This window comes from Scyliorhinus canicula, chromosome 4 (assembly GCF_902713615.1).
Source record: "Scyliorhinus canicula chromosome 4, sScyCan1.1, whole genome shotgun sequence".
NCBI classification, from domain to species: domain Eukaryota; kingdom Metazoa; phylum Chordata; class Chondrichthyes; order Carcharhiniformes; family Scyliorhinidae; genus Scyliorhinus; species Scyliorhinus canicula.
The window spans coordinates 88037724-88059421 of NC_052149.1; the positions used below are offsets into that span (position 1 = coordinate 88037724).

At 46.7% G+C, this 21698-nt stretch overlaps 1 protein-coding gene across 1 annotated transcript; it reads right to left on the reverse strand.

The window, feature by feature from the left end:
- Positions 1-1380: 1380 nt before the first annotated feature.
- LOC119964761 (low-density lipoprotein receptor class A domain-containing protein 1-like) lies at positions 1381-11701 on the reverse strand. Its single transcript, XM_038794712.1, has 6 exons — positions 11230-11701; positions 11055-11118; positions 10793-10939; positions 5878-6015; positions 5666-5794; positions 1381-2021 (listed from the first exon to the last, which is right to left on the reverse strand). Exons 1-6 carry the CDS (start codon positions 11287-11289, stop codon positions 1873-1875), a joined length of 687 nt encoding a protein of 228 aa, XP_038650640.1. The 5' UTR covers positions 11290-11701; the 3' UTR covers positions 1381-1872.
- Positions 11702-21698: the final 9997 nt, after the last annotated feature.

The window sequence follows — 21698 nt, forward strand, 5'->3', positions numbered from 1 at the left end:
CAAAATCATGAAGGATTTTGATAAGTAAATAAGGAGAAACTGCTTCCAGTGCCAGAAAAGTCAGTAATCAGAGGTTACTGTTGTCTACAACTTTGACCAGTTTATACTAAAATTTGTTTACCCAGGTGCTCTTGCCCATAAGACCATAAGACATAGGAGCAGAATTAGGCCACTCGGCCCATCGAGTCTGCTCCATCATTCAATCATGCCTGATGTTTTTCTCAGCCCCATTCTCCTGCCTTCTCCCGATAACCCCTGATCCCCATATGAATCAAGAACCTATTTATCTCTGTCTTAAAGACACACAGTGATTTGGCCTCCACGGCCGGCAGCTTTCCACAATAATTCCATTGTCACGAACCACACATGGTATCAGTGAGGATATCCCAACTTGGAACATCGGTTCATGGGCATGTATACTTAAGTGAAGCCCCAGTGAGATTAACATGCCCAGTCGTTGTGTAACAATTATTGATGATTATTCATTAAATTAGAGACAAATATACACAAACAGGTCAACCGTATTCTAGGACAACTAAGTATACGAATCACTAAACACACAGTTTATGTAGAACGTACCTCTTGTTCCAAACTATATCTAGATTCCTGAACTCCTTAAGACTTCCCCTTTCTTAAACAGCATCCAAATTTAAGTCAATCTAGAAGTCAGATCCAGTTTATAATTGCCACACAATACAGTGCGGATAGTCAAGTCTGGGAAACGTCTTTTCCTGGTCCAGCAAAGATAGTTAAATTGCCTTTACGAAAGGTTTCTGCACGACCTTCGCTCTAAGACTTAGGTGCTAGCCTAATTTCCTGGCTGTTAGATTTCAAACTCGCCTCTCCGTCTGTTAGTGTATACTGCCTCTCTGCTTCTAGGGTGCTGGCAACTATTTATCATTTGTCTAGCCACCTACATCTTGTTACTTTTAGAATTGCATCTCACTGTGCCTCTTGAATACTAGCTACTGTTATCACTAGGCAGATTTCTACCTGTTGCTGGGCAGACCCATGCTACCTGTTGCTGGGCAGATCGCATTCTATCATGCCTTGTTACATTTGCGTTAGTGCTGTTACTAGACAGGTTTCTACCTGTTGCTGGATAGATTCATGATGCCACCAATCACACACATCTAGCTGTACAAATTCTACTCACATTTTTAAAAGCTTCATTAAATGCTGTTTTATTTTCTAATCTGCTTATCTAATATTTTTACTATCATTTACCATCAAAAGATACAAATCCATTACATGAAATGTCTTATTTCAAATAAACTTTACAATACAAAAAAACATGTAATTGTGACATAGCTGAAACTTAGTAATAGTAAACAAGGAGAAAACATTTGCACAAATCAATGGAGCTTGATCAACATTGGATTCTGTTGAGTATTGATAACCTTTTAATGTACAATATTGAACAACCTGATCACAAAGCAGCATTAGGGAGATTGGCAAACGTGTAATTCTGGAGCTGTTAGGTTAACAGCTGAAAGACATTGGACTGTATTCTCCGGTCCCCCAGTCGTGTGTTTCTTGGCAGCACGCTGTTCGCTGGCAGCTGGATTCTCTCTTCCCGCCACTTGTCACTGGAACTTCCCATTGAAGCCATCCCATGCCACAGGGAAACCTACAGGCGGGGTTGCACTGCTGGTGGAAACAGAGAATCTCAACGGCCAGAGAATTCCAGCCGTTGTGTGTGTATGCAATGCAATGCTGCTTTTTCCAAAGCCATCTGCAGATCAAAGATTAATTTCTCAGGTAAATGAACCATAAAATGATAAGTATGTTGTCCTGGTTTAGTAATATGGTGTTCTTGTTAGTCAGGCTGTCATTTCCCTTTGTGACGTTTTTTGGAACCCACTTCTGATATTAGTTTGCAGCACAGGTGTACTCGTCTGACCAATCCACACAGTGCTGAACATTATCCCTGCACAGTTGTCTGGGAATGCAGTTACAGTATTGAGAGACAACAGATTCGCAATTCCAGTACTGTGGCCCACATGGAGGACAGTCAGACACTGAAAAAAAATATAAAGAGCAAAAAATAGTCAAGATTGTATGACACTGAAAATATTAAAATCAAATAGGTGTTTTGGTAGTAGAGAACTTGTGTTGCTGAAAAAAGGCATACAGTCAAAGCTTTTCATTTTGCAGTCATCAGGATAGATTCACAAGAATACTAACTAAAAGGAACTACAATTTATGTTACGTGAGATGTGTGCTGATTGGTTGGCAAATGGACCCTGATTGGTAGAGATGTTGCCAGAGTGCACCAGGGAACAGTTAACTTTCAAGGTTTTGTTTAAATTCAAAAGAGGCAAGGTGATTCTGATAGGTCAAGGCATTGTCCTGAGGAATGAACCAGGGACTGACCGACTCCCAAGCTTTTGATTAATTGAAAAATACAGTGTGGCTTAATTATGAGTGCGAGGAGCTAAATATATTCACAGAGGGCTCTGCCCTTTGTAGACAGAAAGAAAATGTCCACACATTGCACCTTTTTCAACTAAATAAAATATAGGGGACAGCCATTCCCTGGTTCATTAACCTGCTTGGTTTGAACTGAACAAAAGGTTGGCAGTTAACTACCCTGATGCATCCTCTATGGCGATGCCTCTACCAATCAGTGTCCACTTGTAAATCAGCACTCCCTTCTAATGAAATATGAATTGTTCTTCCTTTTATAATTGGTATTCCTGCAAATCTGTCCTGATGAGTGCAAGACAAAAACTTTGACAGCATGTCTTTTTTCAGCAAATTTAAATCAGTACATATTAGGGACATATAAATATGGGAAATTTACTGCATAATAGGATTAGATACACTGTAAAGTTCCCTTTGCTCTACCCTGGAATAGGAGGCAGTCACAACCTCCAGTGCCCACTGCCCTGGTCTCTTATTTCTCTGTTTCCTCCACCAGCCCTACATAGTCTGATGGATCTTGCTGGTGAGTGAGATTGCCATTTCCTTTTTTATTAAATCCCCCCCCCCCCCCCCCCCCCGAAGTATTGCTACCTTTCTGCACCTACTACAGTATTAGTTTTGAAGTAACTGCTGCCTCCAGAGGTTTCAGACCCACTGAAGCAATTAACAGCTCCAGATGTAGCTCCAAAAATAAAGGTAATTACAGGCGCATGAGGGAGGAACTGACGAAAATTGACTGGAAGCAGAGCCTAGTGGGAAAGACAGTAGAACAGCAATGGCAGGAGTTTCTGGGAGTAATTGAGGACACAGTGCAGAGGTTCATCCCAAAGAAAAGAAAGGTTATCAGAGGGAGGATTAGGCAGCCATGGCTGACAAAGGAAGTCAGGGAATGCATCAAGGCAAAAGAGAGAGCCTATAATGTGGCAAAGAGTAGTGGGAAGTCAGAAGATTGGGAAGGCTACAAAAACAAACAGAGGATAACAAAGAGAGAAATAAGGAAGGAGAGGATCAAATATGAAGGTAGGCTAGCCAGTAACATTAGGAATGATAGTAAAAGTTTCTTTAAATACATTAAAAACAAACGGGAGGCAAAAGTAGACATTGGGCCGCTCCAAAATGACGCTGGTAATCTAGTGATGGGAGACAAGGAAATAGCTGAGGAACTTAATAAGTACTTTGCGTCAGTCTTCACAGTAGAAGACATGAGTAATATCCCAACAATTCAGGAAAGTCAGGGGGCAGAGTTGAATATGGTTGCCATCACAAAGGAGAAGGTGCTAGAGAAACTAAAAGGTCTGAAAATTGATAAATCTCCGGGCCCAGATGGGCTACATCCTAGAGTTCTAAAGGAGATAGCTGAAGAAATAGTGGAGGCGTTAGTTATGATCTTTCAAAAGTCACTGGAATCAGGGAAAGTCCCAGAGGATTGGAAAATCGCTGTTCAAGAAGGGAACAAGAAAAAAGATGGAAAATTATAGGCCAATTAGCCTAACCTCGGTTGTTGGCAAAATTCTAGAATCCATCGTTAAGGATGAGATTTCTAAATTCTTGGAAGTGCAGGGTCGGATTAGGACAAGTCAGCATGGATTTAGTAAGGGGAGGTCGTGCCTGACAAACCTGTTAGAGTTCTTTGAAGAGATAACAAATAGGTTAGACCAAGGAGAGCCAATGGATGTTATCTATCTTGACTTCCAAAAGGCCTTTGACAAGGTGCCTCACGGGAGACTGCTGAGTAAAATAAGGGCCCATGGTATTCGAGGCAAGGTACTAACATGGATTGACGATTGGCTGTCAGACAGAAGGCAGAGAGTTGGGATAAAAAGTTCTTTTTCGGAATGGCAACCGGTGACAAGTGGTGTCCCGCAGGGTTCAGTGTTGGGGCCACAGCTGTTCTCTTTATATATTAACGATCTAGATGACGGGACTGGGGGCATTCTGGCCAAGTTTGCCGATGATACAAAGATAAGTGGAGGGGCAGGTAGTATTGAGGAGGTGGGGAGGCTGCAGAAAGATTTAGACAGTTTAGGAGAATGGTCCAAGAAGTGGCTGATGAAATTCAACGTGGGCAAGTGCGAGGTCTTGCACTTTGGAAAAAAGAATAGAGGCATGGACTATTTTCTAAACGGTGACAAAATTCATAATGCTAAAGTGCAAAGGGACTTGGGAGTCCTAGTCCAGGATTCTCTAAAGGTAAACTTGCAGGTTGAGTCCGTAATTAAGAAAGCAAATGTAATGTTGTCATTTATCTCAAGAGGCTTGGAATATAAAAGCAGGGATGTACTTCTGAGGCTTTATAAAGCACTAGTTAGGCCCCATTTAGAATACTGTGAGCAATCTTGGGCCCCATACCTCAGGAAGGACATACTGGCACTGGAGCGGGTCCAGCGGAGATTCACACGGATGATCCCAGGAATGGTAGGCCTAACATACGATGAACGTCTGAGGATCGTGGGATTATATTCATTGGAGTTCAGGAGGTTGAGGGGAGATCTAATAGAAACATACAAGATAATGAATGGCTTGGATAGGATGGACGTAGGGAAGTTGTTTCCATTAGCAGGGGAGACTAGGACGCGGGGGCACAGCCTTAGAATAAAAGGGAGTCACTTTAGAACAGAGATGAGGAGAAATTTCTTCAGCCAGAGAGTGGTAGGTCTGTGGAATTCATTGCCACAGAGGGCGGTGGAGGCCGGGACATTGAGTGTCTTTAAGACAGAAATTGATAAATTCTTGATTTCTCGAGAAATTAAGGGCTATGGGGAGAGAGCAGGTAAATGGAGTTGAAATCAACCATGATTGAATGGTGGAGTGGACTCGATGGGCCGAATGGCCTTACTTCCACTCCTATGTCTTATGGTCTTATGCAGCACCGCCCCCCAAGGGCAACTTAAGCAGAGGCAAATATGTTTCCTGACTGCTGGTGGGTTGGCCAATTAAGCCTATCTAAAGGATCTTATTGTCATTGGCCCACATGTACTTTCCCCATCCAAGGTATAACTGACCCGAAACCGTGGACTGTTACATAAACAATTGTAAATCCACAAATGTTCGCCCCTTCCAGCTGCTGTTGAACGTGCAATGTAAAGGATAGTTTCAAATTCACGAAAAATCTGAAACAATATTTGTACTGCTTTCTTAAAACAACTTTGCACCATAAACACAAAATCTAACAAACTCTAAGGCAGAGGAAAGTCTAATACTATTGATTTACTAGACGCTGGTACGAATTTATGCTCACAGGGCCCAGATTCATCCGAGCAATCTCCACAGTTGTTGAACCCATTGCACACTTGATCCGTGTAAACCCACGAGCTAGGATTGCCACATCTGAACACAAGATAGCTCGGCAGATTGTGCGGCAAGTCACCTGGCAGGACAGAGCAGGGCATCAGCTGAAGTCACTTAAAAACTAAATTTAAATACAAACTGAAAACTACAATAGATACCTACTGCACATTGCAGGTTCCTTATTCGCAGCATCCAAGCAATCTTTGATCTGGTGACAAACTTGAGAAGGTTGCAAACAGGTGATGCTGTTGTCACACAGGAATCCGGAGTGATTATTTGCAGTTAAGCAAAATCTGCTCTCTGGAAAATATATATTTTGAATTTTAACATTGTTTACTCTTCCAACCTCTTCCTGCAACTCGAAAAAGGTGGAATTTCCTCTTGAAGCATTTTACACTTTGCGCCAAAGGAAGTACCAACAAAGAAGTATGGCAAAACAAAAGATAACTCTGGAGCTAAATTACAAAATCCAAAGATCATCCCTGTAGTTTGATGTCTTGACATCAATCAGCGCAGACAGATGAGGCAACAGTTACGGTCAACAGGTCAAGAACACGAATGAAAAAAAAACTGAAACACATATTTTGTCCTGGTCACTATCCTTTCACTGTTGCTGGATGTGCACATGGAGACTGAGTGATAGCAGGATTGTTCTAGTTTTTGATACAGCCCATGATAGTACAGACACTCAATAATGTATTGAAAGGCTGCCCTTTGAACGAAGCTCTTGATAGCTAAGAGAGTGAATACCACAAGTGAAAAACATCTTATTTTAAGCGCATTGCAAGATGGTGACAGCAATTAGGTCGAGGGACGTGAGACCAAGGGCTTGCGCAGTGAAGCGCAACACAAACTGGAGGAACAACATCTCATCTTCCGGTTAGGCACGCTACAGCCTTCCGGCCTGAACATCAAATTCAACAACTTCAGATGATCAGCCCCACCTCGACCCATTTGTTTTCATTTCATTTTAACTGTCTTTTACCATTTCTTTCTTTCCTGCACCTTTCTCCTCTTTGCTTCCCCCTTCCCCTCCACCTACAGTTCATCCTCTGATGTTAGTTTCCCTGCTGTTTGACCTTTCACATCTTTTGTCCTCTCTGGGGACTGCCATTAGCACTCTTCCCCCTTGGTTTCTGGCTGGGTTTCTGTGGCTATGACTCATCTTTCATTCTCACTCCACAGTATAAATATTTCCCACTCTCTCTGTCTGTTAGCTTTGACAAAGAGTCATCGGACTCAAAACGTTAGCTCTTTTCTCTCCCTACAGATGCTGCCAGACTTGCTGAGATTTTCCAGCATTGTCCCTTTCGTTTCAGATTCCAGCATCCGCAGTAATTTTCTTTTATCAAGGGCTTGCGCCCTGTGAGTGGGATGACTATGTGTTCACAAGCACTGTGGCTTGGAGTTTCTGCTAGGAATACAATCAGCACAATGTACCCATCACTGCACCAGTTATGCAAAGCAAAGTTACATTCGGGTTTCCACACAAATTAACGTGGCCTGAAAATAAAATCTCTCATGGCTCAGTTCAATTAAGCAGTGTGATCAATCATTGTCAATTTGAGACTGAAACACGGCATTCTCCAGCATCACAAAGAGGGAGTGGAATTGCCAGGAAATGAGTCATTCCCTTAAACTGACTGATTTAATACTCTTGACCTTAGTTTTCAATTGGCTGTGATTAATTAACTGCTTTGATCAATGCTTTGTGCACAATTCCTGTGACCAGCAGTCAACTGAAGTCACAAAAGTGTGCCCTGCTCTGCTGCCATTTATTCAGTTCATGCTGTTAGGATATTGCGGACCAAACCCCGGTTTTTGTTAGGATACCAGACGAGAATCTTGGGTAGGGTGTGCGGACAGTCTGGGTCATCTTGACATCGAAAAGGAGGAGGCATTGGGTCTTCTAAATGACGTTAATGGTAGATAAATCTCCTGGGCCAGGTGGGATTTACCCCAGAATACTGAGGGAAGCAAGGGAGGAAATTGCTGGGGCCTTGACTGACATCCTTGTATCCTACAGGTTGAGTTGGCTACAGTTGAGATCCCAGAGGACTGGAGAATAGCTAATGTGGTACCGCTGTTTAAAAAAGGTAGCAGGGTTAATCCAGGAAACTATAGGCCAGTGAGCCTCATGTCGGTAGTAGTTAAATTATTGGAAAGAATTCTCAGGGATAGGATTTATACCCATTTGGAAACAAATGGATTCACTAACGATAGCATGGTTTTGTGAAGGGGTCGTGCCTCACTAACTTGATCAAATTTTTTGAGGAGGTGACAAAGGTAATTGATATAGGGAGGGTGGTGGATGTTGTTTACATGGACTTCAGTAAAGCCTTTGATTCATGGCAACCTCGTACAAAAGGTGATGTCACATGGGCTCAGAGGTGAGGTGGTAAGATGGATACTGAACTGGTTCGGTCACAGAAAGCAAAGAGTAGCAGTAGCAGGGTGTTTTTCTGAATGGAAGGTTCTGACTAGTGGTGTTCCACAGGGATCTGTGCTGGGGCCTCTGTTGTTTGTAGTATACCCAAAGGATTTGGAGGAAAATGTAGCTGGTCTGATTAGTAAGTTCACAGATAGTGTTCAGGATTGTCAGAGGATACAGCAGGACATAGATAGATTGGAGACTTGGGCAGAGAAATGGAAAATAGAGGTTAATCCAGACAAATGTGAGGTAATACATTTTGGTAGGTCTAAAATAGAGGGGAAATATACTGTAAATGGCAAAACCCTTGGGAATATAGAAAGTCAGAGGAATTGGGCGCTCACCACAGATCTTTTAAAGTGACAACACAAGTGTGCAAGGTAGTCAAGAAAGCATACAGAATGCTTGCCTTCATTGGACATATATCGAGTATGAAAAACTGGCAAGTCATGCTACAGTGGTATGGCATCATGGTACGGCTGCACTTGGAATATTGCGCACAATTCTGGTCGCCACACTACCAGAACGATGTGGAGGCTTTGGAGAGGGTGCAGAGGAGGTTTACCAGGATGTCGCCTGTTTTGGAAGCTGTTAGCTATGCAGAGAGGCTGAATAGACTTGGACTGTTTTCATTAGAAAGACGGAGGTTGAGAGTGACCTGATAGGCATCTACAAGATTATGAGGAGCATGGATAGAGTGGATGGGCAGGCATTCTTTCCCAGGGTGGAGGAGTCAGTCACCAGGGGGCATAGGTTTAAGGTCCGTGGGGCAAAGTTTAGAGGAGTGACTGCCTAGAATGTATTGCCAGGGAAGGTTTAGAAGCAGATACATTCATGGCGTTCAAAAGGCATCTCAACAAATACATGGATAGAGGGCAGCACAGTGGCTAGCACTGCTGCCTCGTGGCGGCGAGGTCCCAGGTTCGATCCCGGCGCTGGGTCTGGGTGGAGTTTGCATTCTCCCTGTGTTGGTGTGGGTTTCGCCCCCACACCCAAAGATGTGCAGGGTAGGTGGTTTGGCCACGCTAAATTGCCCCTTAATTGGAAAAAAATTAATCGGGGAACCTAAATTTTCTTTTTTTAAATACACGGATAGGATGTGTATAGAGGGATATGGCACAAGGAAGTGCTGAAGGTTTTGGCCAAGGGTGTTATCATGACTGGTACAGGCTTGGAGGACCAAAGGGCTTGTTCCTGTGCTGTATTGTTCTTTGTTTGTTCTTTGTTTGTTTGAGAAACTCCAAACAATTTGCAATTTGTAAAACTGAGGAAAGGATACTTCACCCCAGGAGTGATGACTCTGACCTATAGCATCTTTTATGTTAAAACAGACTTTAATTGGGCAGCATGGTGGCACAGTGGTTAGCATTGCTGCCTACGGCGCTGAGGACCCGTGTTCGAATCCCGGCCCTGGGTCACTGTCCGTGTGGAGTTTGCACATTCTCCCCGTGTCTGCATGGGTTTCGCCCTCACAACCCAAAGATGTACAGGATAGGTGGATTGCCCGCGCTAAATTGCCCCTTAATTAAAAGAAAAAAAAAACAGACTTTAATTAAATCACAGAATTAGCCACATTAGTTGAGCACAGTGGGCTAAAGAGCTGGCTTGTAATGCAGAACAAGGCTAGCGGCGCGGGTTCAATTCCCGTACCGGCCTCCCTGAACAGGCACCGGAATGTGGCGACTTGGGTTTTTTCAAAGTAACTTAATTGAAGCCTACTTCTGACAATAAGCTACTATTATTATTACTAACATCGAAGACATAGCTTTACAATTAACAGTTAAACAGTTTAAATAAAAGGAAAAAATTTCAACTATCTCCACCTGCCACTATATATTTTCCAACTAAGGAAACTAATACAGTTCAAAATGCACTCATAAATAAAGTTAACAAATCAGGGTTACTTGTTGTTCTCTCTGCAGACCTTTGGAGAAAGAACCTTTCTAGAACAAGCTGAAAATCCTTCTGTCTTGTCAGACTCAAATCCTATAGAAAACTGCCAAAAACGACATTAATTAAATTATTTACATCCACCAAAATGTTCCATGACCTGCTTTCCTGGGACTAAACACAATCCCTCAAATTAACTACACTCCAGGGAACCTCCAGCAATCAAAACAATGTTCCAATAGCCATCTCTCTGTAAACAAGTAAATGGTTAAAATCAATGGTTATCTCAACTTTTACTATCCCTTAATCACAGCTTTAACATACAGCATTCCCTATATGTATTTGAATCCATGGGTTATTAATAACATTACAACAACTAAATATGAAACATAATACATAACAATTTCCTTCATTCATCACAAGGCTAATTTAAAGTGACTACAGCATCACTAGAGTCAGAATTCAAGTGTCTGTTGGTCACTACAGATACAGATGGTTAACTTCCACAAAATGAGCACAATGTGAATGCCAGGGTGCAATCAGTGGAAAATCACCAGGCCAAACTCGGAACATGGCCAGTAATGAGAAGGGACTAATTTGGACAAACCAGCGTAAAAGATCACATGGATACTCAGGTGTATTATGGTTACGGATACAACTCACTTAAGTTAAAAATTCAACTAGCTTTGTTACTTGATTCCCAGATTCCCCTGTTATCTGGGCACAAATACGAAAGCTCTGGCCGGTGTATCTAACCTGGAGTGTTTTTACGGATGCCAAAGACCACGGCACATGTCACGGCAGCAACAATAATTCCCAGTATCAGCATCACAACGACAGAGATCCAGCAACACTGCCTGGAGCAGCAGCAAGGAGAACCACGCTGGCTACAGTCCCAATAATCTGAACAAACACAAACATAAATAAGTTCCCATTCTTCTACAAAATCAAACCTTCAATGAAATGCATGGTGAATCTGAAACAAAAGCAGCCCAAATTTCCTGCTCCCCACATTTACCTTTCTTGCTTTTGTTGGATGTCATGGATATCGTTGAACCAAAAGGAGAGACATCAAAACTTGGCTAAAAGTTGAAGGAAAGGAAAACAGAAGTAGGAAATGTTAGTAAAATGTGCACAATCTTGCATTGAACACTATAATACTATTACTCTAGGCTATCAGTCCTCTTTGATACCGTGCTGATATTTTCTGGGAAAGTCTTATTAAATTTCATTGTCTTCGGTTCCTGCTGCATGACCAGAGTTTTATTCCTGGGGAGACTGTGGTTCGCAGCAGCAATCCAGCAATTTCTTTCAATACCAGTCTGTCACTTAGTAACTAAATGAAACATAAATAAAGAAAACAGATGGAGTTTCTGTTTGTGCCAGGACTTTACCAACGTAAATATTGTTCGATATTGCAGCACATAAATCATGGACTTCCAGATCTGTCAAAAACAGCCCACAGTATTATACAAATAGAATCGCCTGGATATAACCACCGTGAGAGAGGAACTCAAAAAGACTGAATTCAAGGGGTTACTGGGCAAGTTTTTGAAGTTAAAATTCCTGCACCTTATATTTTTGTCTATTTGCTGTTGGTGTAAATTTGTTTCAACAAGATAAAGAGCATCATAGTAGTACAGTGGTTAGCACAGTTGCTTCACAGCTCCAGGGTCCCAGGTTCCAGAGTCTTCACATTCTCCCCATGTCTGCATGGGTTTCCACCAGGTGCTCCGGTTTCCTCCCACAGTCCAAAGATGTGCAGATTAGGCGGATTTGCCATGATAAATTGCCCTTAGTGTCCAAAAAGGTTGGGTGGGATTAATGGGTTACGGGGATAGGTGGAGGTGTGTGCTTAAGTGGGGTGCTCTTTCCAAGGGCCGGCGCAGACTCGATTGGCCGAATGGCCTCCTTCTGCACTGTAAATACTATGATTTCATGTGCCAGATCAGCAAGAACTTTATTTGCAATTTTCCATTGATTGCAGCGAATCTTAAGATTTCCTTGAATCTACTAAGAAATTGAACACATTTCTTAGAAGGATTATACCAGACGTTGTATGTTGAATGATGTGATCTAAACGTTTTGAATTGATTTCATGACGTCTGTCATATTTCATACCAACACAACTAGCCAAGCTAAACCTACAGTCACAATCATTACTTAGGCAGTCACTATTGAACATTGCCAGGTTACCCAATTACTTGGGAAGAATGTGGCCAGTGCCACTCATTTGGGAGGTTCTAAATGAAGGGGGCAGTTCATGATTTATTACTGAATTATACCTAGGGTTTTATTGTACCAACAAATGGCTTGCTGTATTAAAATTCTTTCTCCCAGTCCATTGCAAATTGCTGCAGATCCATAAGCAGTTTGTGGTTGGTTGAGACATTCACCTGTTGAATCGAATGGTTATAGGTTCAACCCTTTCCAGAGTCTTGAATATGCCCAAGACTTCAATGCAATGCTCAGAGATACCATTTCTCAGCATGGTGTACAACCTGATGAAGAGAAAACTGCAGTTATTCAGAACATGAAGATATCAGAAGACAAAAAGGCTATACTCAGATTTTTAGGCTTTGTCGACTTTCGAGGCAAGTTCATCTCCAACTTGTCAGCAAGAACAACAGCTTTAAGAAACCTAATAAAGAAGTCTACAGAGGACCATCAGAAAGAGTGGCAAGATTTGAAACTCCAATTCACGTCCGCATCAATACTAGCTCTCTTTGATCCTAAAAGAGCAACCAAAATATCCACTGATGCAAGTCAGAATGGGATAGGCACAGTTCTCTTACAAAGAGATGAAAATTCATATTGGGTCCCTGTAGCATATGCTTCAAGAGCAATAGATCATAGAACAGTACAGCACAGTACAGGCCCTTCAGCCCACAATGTTGTGCCGACCATTTATCCTAATCTAAGATCAACCTAACCTACACCCCTTCAATTTACTGTCGTCCATGTGCCTAAGAGTCGCTTAAATGTCCCTAATGACTCTGACTCCACCACCTCTGCTGGCAGTACATTCCACACACCAACCACTCTCTGTGTAAAACATCTACCTCTGACATCTCCCCTACCTTCCTCCAATCAACTTAAAATTATGTCCCCTCGTGACAGCCATTTCCACCCTGAGGAAAAGTCTCTGGCTATCCAATGACAGCAATGACAGCGACGGAATGCAGATACGCCCAAATTGAGAAGGAATGTCTAGGTCTATTGGCAGAAATACTCAAATTCCATGATTATGTCTATGGGCTTCCCACCTTCACAGTTGAGATTGATCACAGGCCGTTAGTCCACATTATCGACAAGGATCTCAATGACATGACGGCAAGACTTCAGAGGAAGTTTTAACCTAATCTACACGAAAGATTTAATTATTGCAGATACTCTATCACACTCCATCACGTCTGTCAGACAACCATTTGAATTCATACGTGATGTCGAAGCTCAGGTGAAACTCTGTACAGAAAACCTACCTGCATCAGATCAGAAGTTAAATTTAATCAGAACTGAACCAAGAAGGACGTTACCTACAAAGGGTCATTCACCACCTTCAACATGGGGGGCTGAAAGGGCAGTGTCCTCAGTACAGAAACATTCAGTCAGATTTAACCATTGTAGATGGTCTACTCTTGAGATTCGACCGAATTGTAAGTCCACAATGACTTTGTTCCATGATACTTGATCAGATTCATGAGGGACACTTCGGGATCGAAAAGTGTAAATGACGAGCACGATAGGCAGTCTACTGGCAGGGAATAAACAGAGACATTACTTTTGTTTTTTTCTTTTTCTATTTACTTTTTAAAAATAAATTTAGAGTACCCAATTATTTTTTCCAATTAAGGGGCAATTTAGCATGGCCAATCCACCTATCCTACACATCTTTTGGGTTGTGGGGGTGAAACCCACAACAGAGACATTACTGACAAGGTTATCGCCTGTGAAACTTGTCAAAAACATAAACCTGCGCAATGCAAGGAGACTCTGCAACAACAAAAATTAGTTATTTCTCCTTGGGCCAAAGTAGGAATTGACCCATTTCATTCGACTGGTCGAGATTATGTTTCAATTATTGATTACTACTCTAATTTTCCAGAAGTAGCAAAACTTCCGGATTTGACTTCAAAATCAATTATTAAAGCATGCAAGGAAACGTTTTCAAAGCATAGAATACCTGACACCGTCATGTCGGACAACAGTCCATGCTTTGACAGTTTTGAATGGGCCGAGTTCTCAAAGAAGTATAACTTCACGCATGTGACATCCAGTCCTCACTACCCTCAGTCCAACGGTAAGGTAGAGAAGGGTGTTCACATAGTCAAGCAGTTAATCAGCAAAGCAATTGATTCGGTGTCGGATATCCATCTTGCGTTGTTATTCTATAGAGCTACACCGCTATCTTCTGGACTCTCACTGGCTCAAATATTGTTTAATCGATATCTCAGAACTACTTTACCAGCCATTCAACTGCAGAATCCAGATCACTTGCCAGTGCTAAAGAAGATAGAAAATCTACGTTCACATCAGCGGTCATATGACAACAGAAATGCATCTCAACTGGAACCACTCACTCCAGATGACCTTGTAAGAAGAGGTCTGAAGACAAACCATGAACTGAAAGCAGAGCTTGTTGTGAAATAAGGTGCCTCTGTGAGTCATATAACTCTATCTAGAAAGCTGCTAAAAGTTTTGAGTACTGCATTCTTGAAACTGAAGAAAACCTGATTGAATTAATCTATAGGAAAGTCATCACGAACTGTCGACAAAGACAGGGAACTATTTTTTTTCCCAAAGAGACTATGTGTTTATTTCTTTTTTTTAAAATAATTTTTATTGAAAATTTTTTACAAAATATATAACAACAAACAGTAACAAGCAACAATAAAACAACATAATAATAAGCATAACACCCCCAAGACCGTAGCCACGCATATATCGAGCCCCCCCACCCCCCAAAACCCAGTAAACAACAAGAGAACTGGAAAATAAATTAAAATAAAATAAAATAAACATAGTCAACGCTCTCCCCCCCCTTTTTTCCCCCCCTCCCCCCTCGGGTTGCTGCTGCTGCTGACCTAGTTCCCTATCGCTGAGCCAGAAAGTCGAGGAAAGGCTGCCACTGCCTAAAGAACCCTTGTACCGATCCTCTCAGGGCGAAATTGACCTTCTCCAGCTTAATAAAACCCGCCATGTCATTGATCCAGGTCTCCACGCTTGGGGGTCTCGTATCCTTCCACTGTAGCAAGATCCTCCGCCGGGCTACTAGGGACTCAAAGACCAAAACACCGGCCTCTCTCGCCTCCTGCACTCCCGGCTCCACCCCAACCCCAAAAATCGCGAGTCCCCAGCCTGGCTTGACCCTGGATCCTACCACCCTCGACACCGTCCTCGCCACCCCCTTCCAGAACTCCTCAAGTGCCAGTCATGCCCAGAACATATGGGCATGGTTCGCTGGACTCCCTGAACACCTGACACACCTGTCTTCGCACCCAAAGAACCTACTCATCCTAGTCCCGGACATATGGGCCCGGTGCAGCACCTTGAATTGGATGAGGCTAAGCCGCGCACATGAGGAGGAAGAGTTAACCCTCTCCAGGGCATCCGCCCATGTCCCATCCTCGATTTGCTCCCCCAGTTCCCCCTCCCACTTAGCCTTTAGCTCCTCTTCTGACGCCTCCTCCACCTCTTGCATTACCTTGTAGATATCAGATATCTTCCCATCCCCGACCCAGACCTCCGAAAGCACCCTGTCCCTCACCCCCCTCGCGGGAAGCAAAGGGAATCCCTCCACCTGCTGCCTAGCAAATGCCTTTACCTGCAGGTACCTGAACATGTTCCCCAAGGGGAGCTCAAATTTCTCCTCCAACTCTCCCAGGCTCGCAAACCTCCCATCAATGAACAGGTCCCTAAACTTTCTGATGCCCGCTCTGTGCCAACCCTGGAACCCCCCATCAATGTTCCCCGGGACGAACCGAGGGTTCCCCCTTAGCGGGGCCTCCATCGAGCCCCCCACTTCCCCCCTATGTCGCCTCCACTGCCCTCAGATCTTGAGGGTAGCTGCCACCACCGGACTCGTGGTATACCACGTAGGAGGGAGCAGCAACGGCGCCGTTACCAGGGCCCCCAGGCTTGTACCTCCACAGGACGCCATCTCCAACCTTTTCCATGCTGCCCCCTCCCCCTCCATCACCCACTTGCGCACCATCGACACATTGGCCGCCCAATAATACCCCGAGAGGCTGGGTAATGCCAGCCCCCCACCATCTCTGCCCCGCTCCAAGAAGACCCTCTTCACCCTCGGGGTCCCATGCGCCCAAACAAAGCTCATGATGCTGCTAGTCACCCTCCTAAAAAAGGCCCTAGGGATAAAGATGGGCAAACACTGAAAAAGGAACAAGAACCTCGGGACCTCGTCATTTTGACGGACTGCACTCTACCCACCAGCGATAGCGGCACCATGTCCCACCTTTTAAATTCCTCCTCCATCTACTCCACAAGCCTGGTAAAATTAAGCTTGTGGAGAGTCCCCCAACTCCTGGCCACCTAACCCTAACCCTAAAACTCTTCACTGCCCTCTTAAACGGGCCTCCCTCCTCCTGATCACCCGGGTGCACTACAAATACCTCGCTCTTGCCCAGATTCAGCTTATAGCCCGAGAAGCCCCCAAACTCAGCCAACAGCTCCATCACCCCCGGCATTCCCCCCACTGGGTCCGCCACATACAGCAGCAGGTCGTCCGCATACAGCGATACCCGATGTTCCTCCCCACCCCGCACCAGACCCCTCCACCTCCCCGACTCCCTCAACGCCATAGCCAGAGGTTCAATCGCCAGTGCAAAAAGCAAGGGGGACAGGGGGCACCCCTGCCTGGTCCCACGGTAGAGCCTGAAGTACTCTGACCTCCTTCCATTAGTAACTACACTCGCCATCGGGGCCTCATAAAGCAACCTCACCCATTTGATGAACTCCTCCCCAAATCCAAACCTCTCCAGCACCTCCCACAGGTACCCCCACTCAACTCTATCAAAGGCCTTCTCTGCATCTAGCGCCACCACTATCTCCGCCTCCCCCTCCACCGCCGGCATCATAATAACATTTAACAATCTCCGCACATTCGTGTTAAGCTGTCTTGCCTTGACAAATCCTGTCTGATCCTCGTGTATCACCCCTGGCACACAGTCCTCTATCCTGGTGGCCAGGATCTTCGCCAGCAACTTAGCATCCACATTGAGGAGCGAGATTGGCCTGTGTGATCCACACTGCAGGGGGTCCTTATCCCGCTTCAGGATCAAAGAAATCAGCGTCCGTGACATCATCGGGGGAAAAGCCCCCCCCCCTCCCATGCCTCATTGAAGGCCCACACCAACAGGCGGCCCACCAGGTCCGCATCCTTTTTATAAAATTCCACCGGGAACCCATCCGGCCCCGGCGCTTTCCCTGACTGTATTTGACCAATCCCCCTGACTAGCTCCTCCAACTCAATTGGCGCCCCCAGCCCCTCCACCAGCTCCTCCTGCACCTTTGGGAAATGTAGCCTGTTCATAAAGCTCTCCATCCCCCCCCCCCCAACCGGTGGCTCCGACCGGTACAGTTCCTCGTAAAAGTCCCTAAAGACCCCGTTCACCTCTGCCCCCTTCAGCACCACATTCCCACCCTTATCCATCACTCCACCAATTTCCCTAGCCGCATCTCGCCTACGGACCTGATGCGCCAGCATCCTGCTCGCCTTCTCCCCATACTCATAAACCGTGCCTTGCGCCTTCCTCCACTCTGTCGCCACATACAGCAGCATGGTAGCATTGTGGATAGCACAATCGCTTCACAGCTCCAGGGTCCCAGGTTCGATTCCGGCTTGGGTCACTGTCTGTGTGGAGTCTGCACATCCTCCCCGTGTGTGCGTGGGTTTCCTCCGGGTGCTCCGGTTTCCTCCCACAGTCCAAAGATGTGCAGGTTAGGTGGTTTGGCCACGCTAAATTGCCCGTAGTGTTGGGTGGGGTTACTGGGTTATGGGGATAGGGTGGAGGTGTTAACCTTGGGTAGGGTGCTCTTTCCAGGAGCTGGTGCAGACTCGATGGGCCGAATGGCCTCCTTCTGCACTGTAAATTCTATGTAATTCTATGTGTCTCCGCCTTTCTGGTGGTCAGCAAGTCGAACTTGGCCTGCAAGCTACGCCGTTCCCCCAACAATCCCTCTTCCGGGGCTTCTGCGTACCTCCTATCCACATCTAGGAGCTCCCCCACCAGTCTTGCCCTCTCCCTCCTTTCCCTATGGGCCCGGATGGAAATCAGCTCCTCCCGGATCACTGCCTTCAGAGCCTCCCAAACCATCCCCACCCGACCTCCCCCGTATCGTTGGCCTCAAGGTACCCCTCAATACTTCCCCGGACCCGCCTACACACCTCCTCATCGGCCAGCAACCCCACGTCCAGACGCCACAGAAGGCGCTGGTCCCGCACCTCCCCCATCTCCAGATCGACCCAGTGCGGAGCATGGTCTGAAATTGCTATGGCCGAATACTCGGCATCCTCCACCCTCGGGATCAATCCCCTGCTCAGGACAAAAAAATCTATTCGGGAGTAAACCCTATGGACATGGGAGAAAAAGGAATACTCCCACGCCCTCGGCCTCCCAAACCTCCAGGGATCCACCCCTCCCATCTGGTCCATAAACTCCCTCAGCACCTTGGCCGCCGCCGGCCTCTTACCCGTCCTTGAACTGGACCGGTCTAGTCGGGGATCCGGCACCGTGTTAAAGTCTCCCCCCATGATCAGGCCCCCTGCCTCCAGGTCCGGAATGCGGCCCAACATACGCCTCATAAAGCCAGCATCATCCCAATTCGGGGCATATACGTTTACCAGCACCACCTTCTCTCCCTGCAGCCTACCCTTCACCATAACAAACCTGCCCTCCTTGTCCGCCACCACCTCAGACGCCTCGAACGCCACCCTCTTCCCCACCAGAATCGCCACCCCTGGTTCTTCGCATCTAATCCTGAGTGGAAAACCTGCCCCACCCATCCCTTCCTCAGACGAACCTGGTCCGCCACCTTCAAGTGGGTCTCCTGGAGCATAGCCACGTCCGCCTTCAGCCCCTTCAAATGAGAAAATACCCTAGCCCGCTTAACCGGCCCATTCAGCCCCCTCACGTTCCAGGTGACCAGCCGGATCAGAGGGCACCCCGCCCCCCTCCCCCGCTGACTAGCCATAGCTCATCGACTGCTCACCCCAGGCCAGCACACCCCGCCCGACCCGTTCCCCATGACAATAGCGCCTCTCCCCTACCCCCCCTGGCCCACACCAGCTCCTTCTTGGCCTGTCCAGCAGCAACCTGGTATCCCCCCCACCCTCCTCCCCCACCCCACCCCCCTCTCCCACCCCACCCCAGGCTAGGACCCCTCCTTGCCGCGACGCACCCTCCATGGTACTTCCGTGAGTCAGCTGACTTCTGCTGACCCCAGCAACTCCCGCCAAAACCCGGCCCCTCCCGACATGGGGTCTGATGGAACCATCAATTCAGCGAACACGTGTAGTTGGATCTGAACAGAGGCTTTAATACACTTACAATAGAGCCAGCCTATTCGTCGTTGAACTTCAGGTGAAATGGCAGGCTGGCTCTAAGGCACTGATCTTTATATATCGGTCCCAGAGGGAGGAGTCCTGGGTGGAGCCAAGGGAGGAGCCCAGTACAAACTCTTGCGTACTACCAGAGCGACTCCCCCTGATGGTCGGATAGTGCAACTGCACTTACAATGGTGGATAGTGAACATATATACACGGAGTTATATTGGCAACTATATACAGCATTGATCTTACAACGGGTAGATAACGAACATATATACATGGAGTGATATTGGCAACTATATATAGTGTGAATCACATTCACCACATTCACCTCACCCCTTGTTAAAAAATCAAGTCCGGCGGGGGTAATGGCTCAAAGAGTCAGTCTGTCCGGTGGACGAATTGTCCGTTTTAATCTGCGGAGCACCAGGGTTGCAGCCTCTTGCGGTGGCTGGGCGGTCGTCGAGGTCTGGGGTACGGTTGTCGGCTCCGGGGCGAGTCTTGTCCGAGCTTCATACACCTCCTGGTCAAATGGAGACTGGGGGCGCGGGGGGGAGGGCTGGTGCTGGCGCTCGGGACTGATGGAGTGAGCTCGCAGAATCGGGGGCGCAAGGGTGCGGCCGCATAGGGAACGGGGAAAGGAGTTCCTCGGTGGGGGTAGATGGGGGCTGGATCCAGCGGGTGCCAGATCCCGGAGGGATACTGTGTCCTGGCGACCGTCCAGGAACTCAACAAATGCGTACTGTGGGTTGGAATGAACAATGGGGTCGGTCTTGTGCGCCCTGACGTACTTCCTTAGGAGAACCGGGCCTGGCGTCCTCAGCCATGCCGGAAGTCAGACCCCTGTGGTAGTGCCCCTGGAAAAAATGAAGAGCCGCTCGTGGGGGGTTTGCTTGGTAGCTGTACACAGGAGGGATCTAATTGCGTGGAGCACGTCAGGGAGGACTTCCTGCCATTGGGAAACTTGGAGCTTCCTGAACCTGAGGGTCAGTAGGACGGTCTTCCAGACCGTCGCGTTCTCCCTCTCCACCTGTCTGTTCCCCCTGGGGTTGTAACTGGTAGTCCTGCTCGAGGCGATGCCCTTGTCGAGCAGGTACTGACGCAGCTCGTCACTCATAAAGGACGAACCCCGGTCGCTGTGCACATAGCTGGGGATACCGAACAGGGTGAAGACACTATGCAGGGCCCTAATGACTGTGTGGGAGGTCATATCGGGGCATGGGATGGCGAAGGGGAATCGGGTGAACTCATCAATAATGTTAAGGAAGTAAATGTTTTTGTTAGTGCAGGGGAGTGGCCCTTTGAAATCGATCGCAAGGCGTTCAAAGGGCCTATAAGCCTTGACCAGGTGGGCCCTGTCTGGTCTATAGAAGTGCGGTTTGCACTCCGCACAGATCGGGCAATCCCTGGTGACCGCTTTTACCTCTTCGTTGGAGAAAGGCAGGTTCGGGCTCTGATGTAGTGGGCGAGCCGGGTGACCCCTGGGTGGTAGAGGTCATCGTGGATGGCTTTTAGGCGGCTGATTTGCGCGCTGGCGCATGTCCCGCGGGATAGGGCATCCGAGGGCTCATTGAGCTTCCCCGGTCGATATTTGATATCGTAATTGTAGGTGGAGAGTTCAATCCTCCACCGAAGAATTTTGTCATTTTAATTTTGCCCCTTTGCGAGTTGTCGCACATGAAGGCGACCGACCGTTGGTCGGAAATGAGGGTGAACCTCCTACCTGCGAGGTAGTGCCTCCAGTGACGAACAGCCTCCACGATGGCTCGTGCTTCCTTCTCGACTGAGGAGTGTCGGAGTTCTGAAGCGGATAGAGTACGGGAGAAAAATGCAACGGGCCGCCCTGCTTGGTTTAAAGTGGCTGCTAGCGCTACCTCTGAGGCGTCGCTCTCAACCTGAAAGGGAGTGGATTCATCCACCGCCCGCATGGCTGCTTTGGCGATGTCGTCCCTGATGCAGCTGAAGGCTTGGCGTGCCTTAGCAGACAGGGGAAATTGTGTGGCCTTGAAGAGTGGGCGGGCTTTGTCCGCATATTGGGGGACCCACTGTGCGTTGTACGAAAAGAGCCCCAAGCACCGTTTGAGGGCCTTGGGG

Coding starts and splice junctions, on each gene's coding strand:
- LOC119964761 (XM_038794712.1), bottom strand. CDS start 11,289: ATGCAGCAGGAACCGAAGACAATGAAATTTAATAAGACTTTCCCAGAA. Junction 6,016..10,792: donor CATCCGTAAAAACACTCCAG/GTTAGATACACC, acceptor TATATTTTCCAG/AGAGCAGATTTTGCTTAACT. Junction 5,795..5,877: donor TAAGGAACCTGCAATGTGCA/GTAGGTATCTAT, acceptor CTGTCCTGCCAG/GTGACTTGCCGCACAATCTG.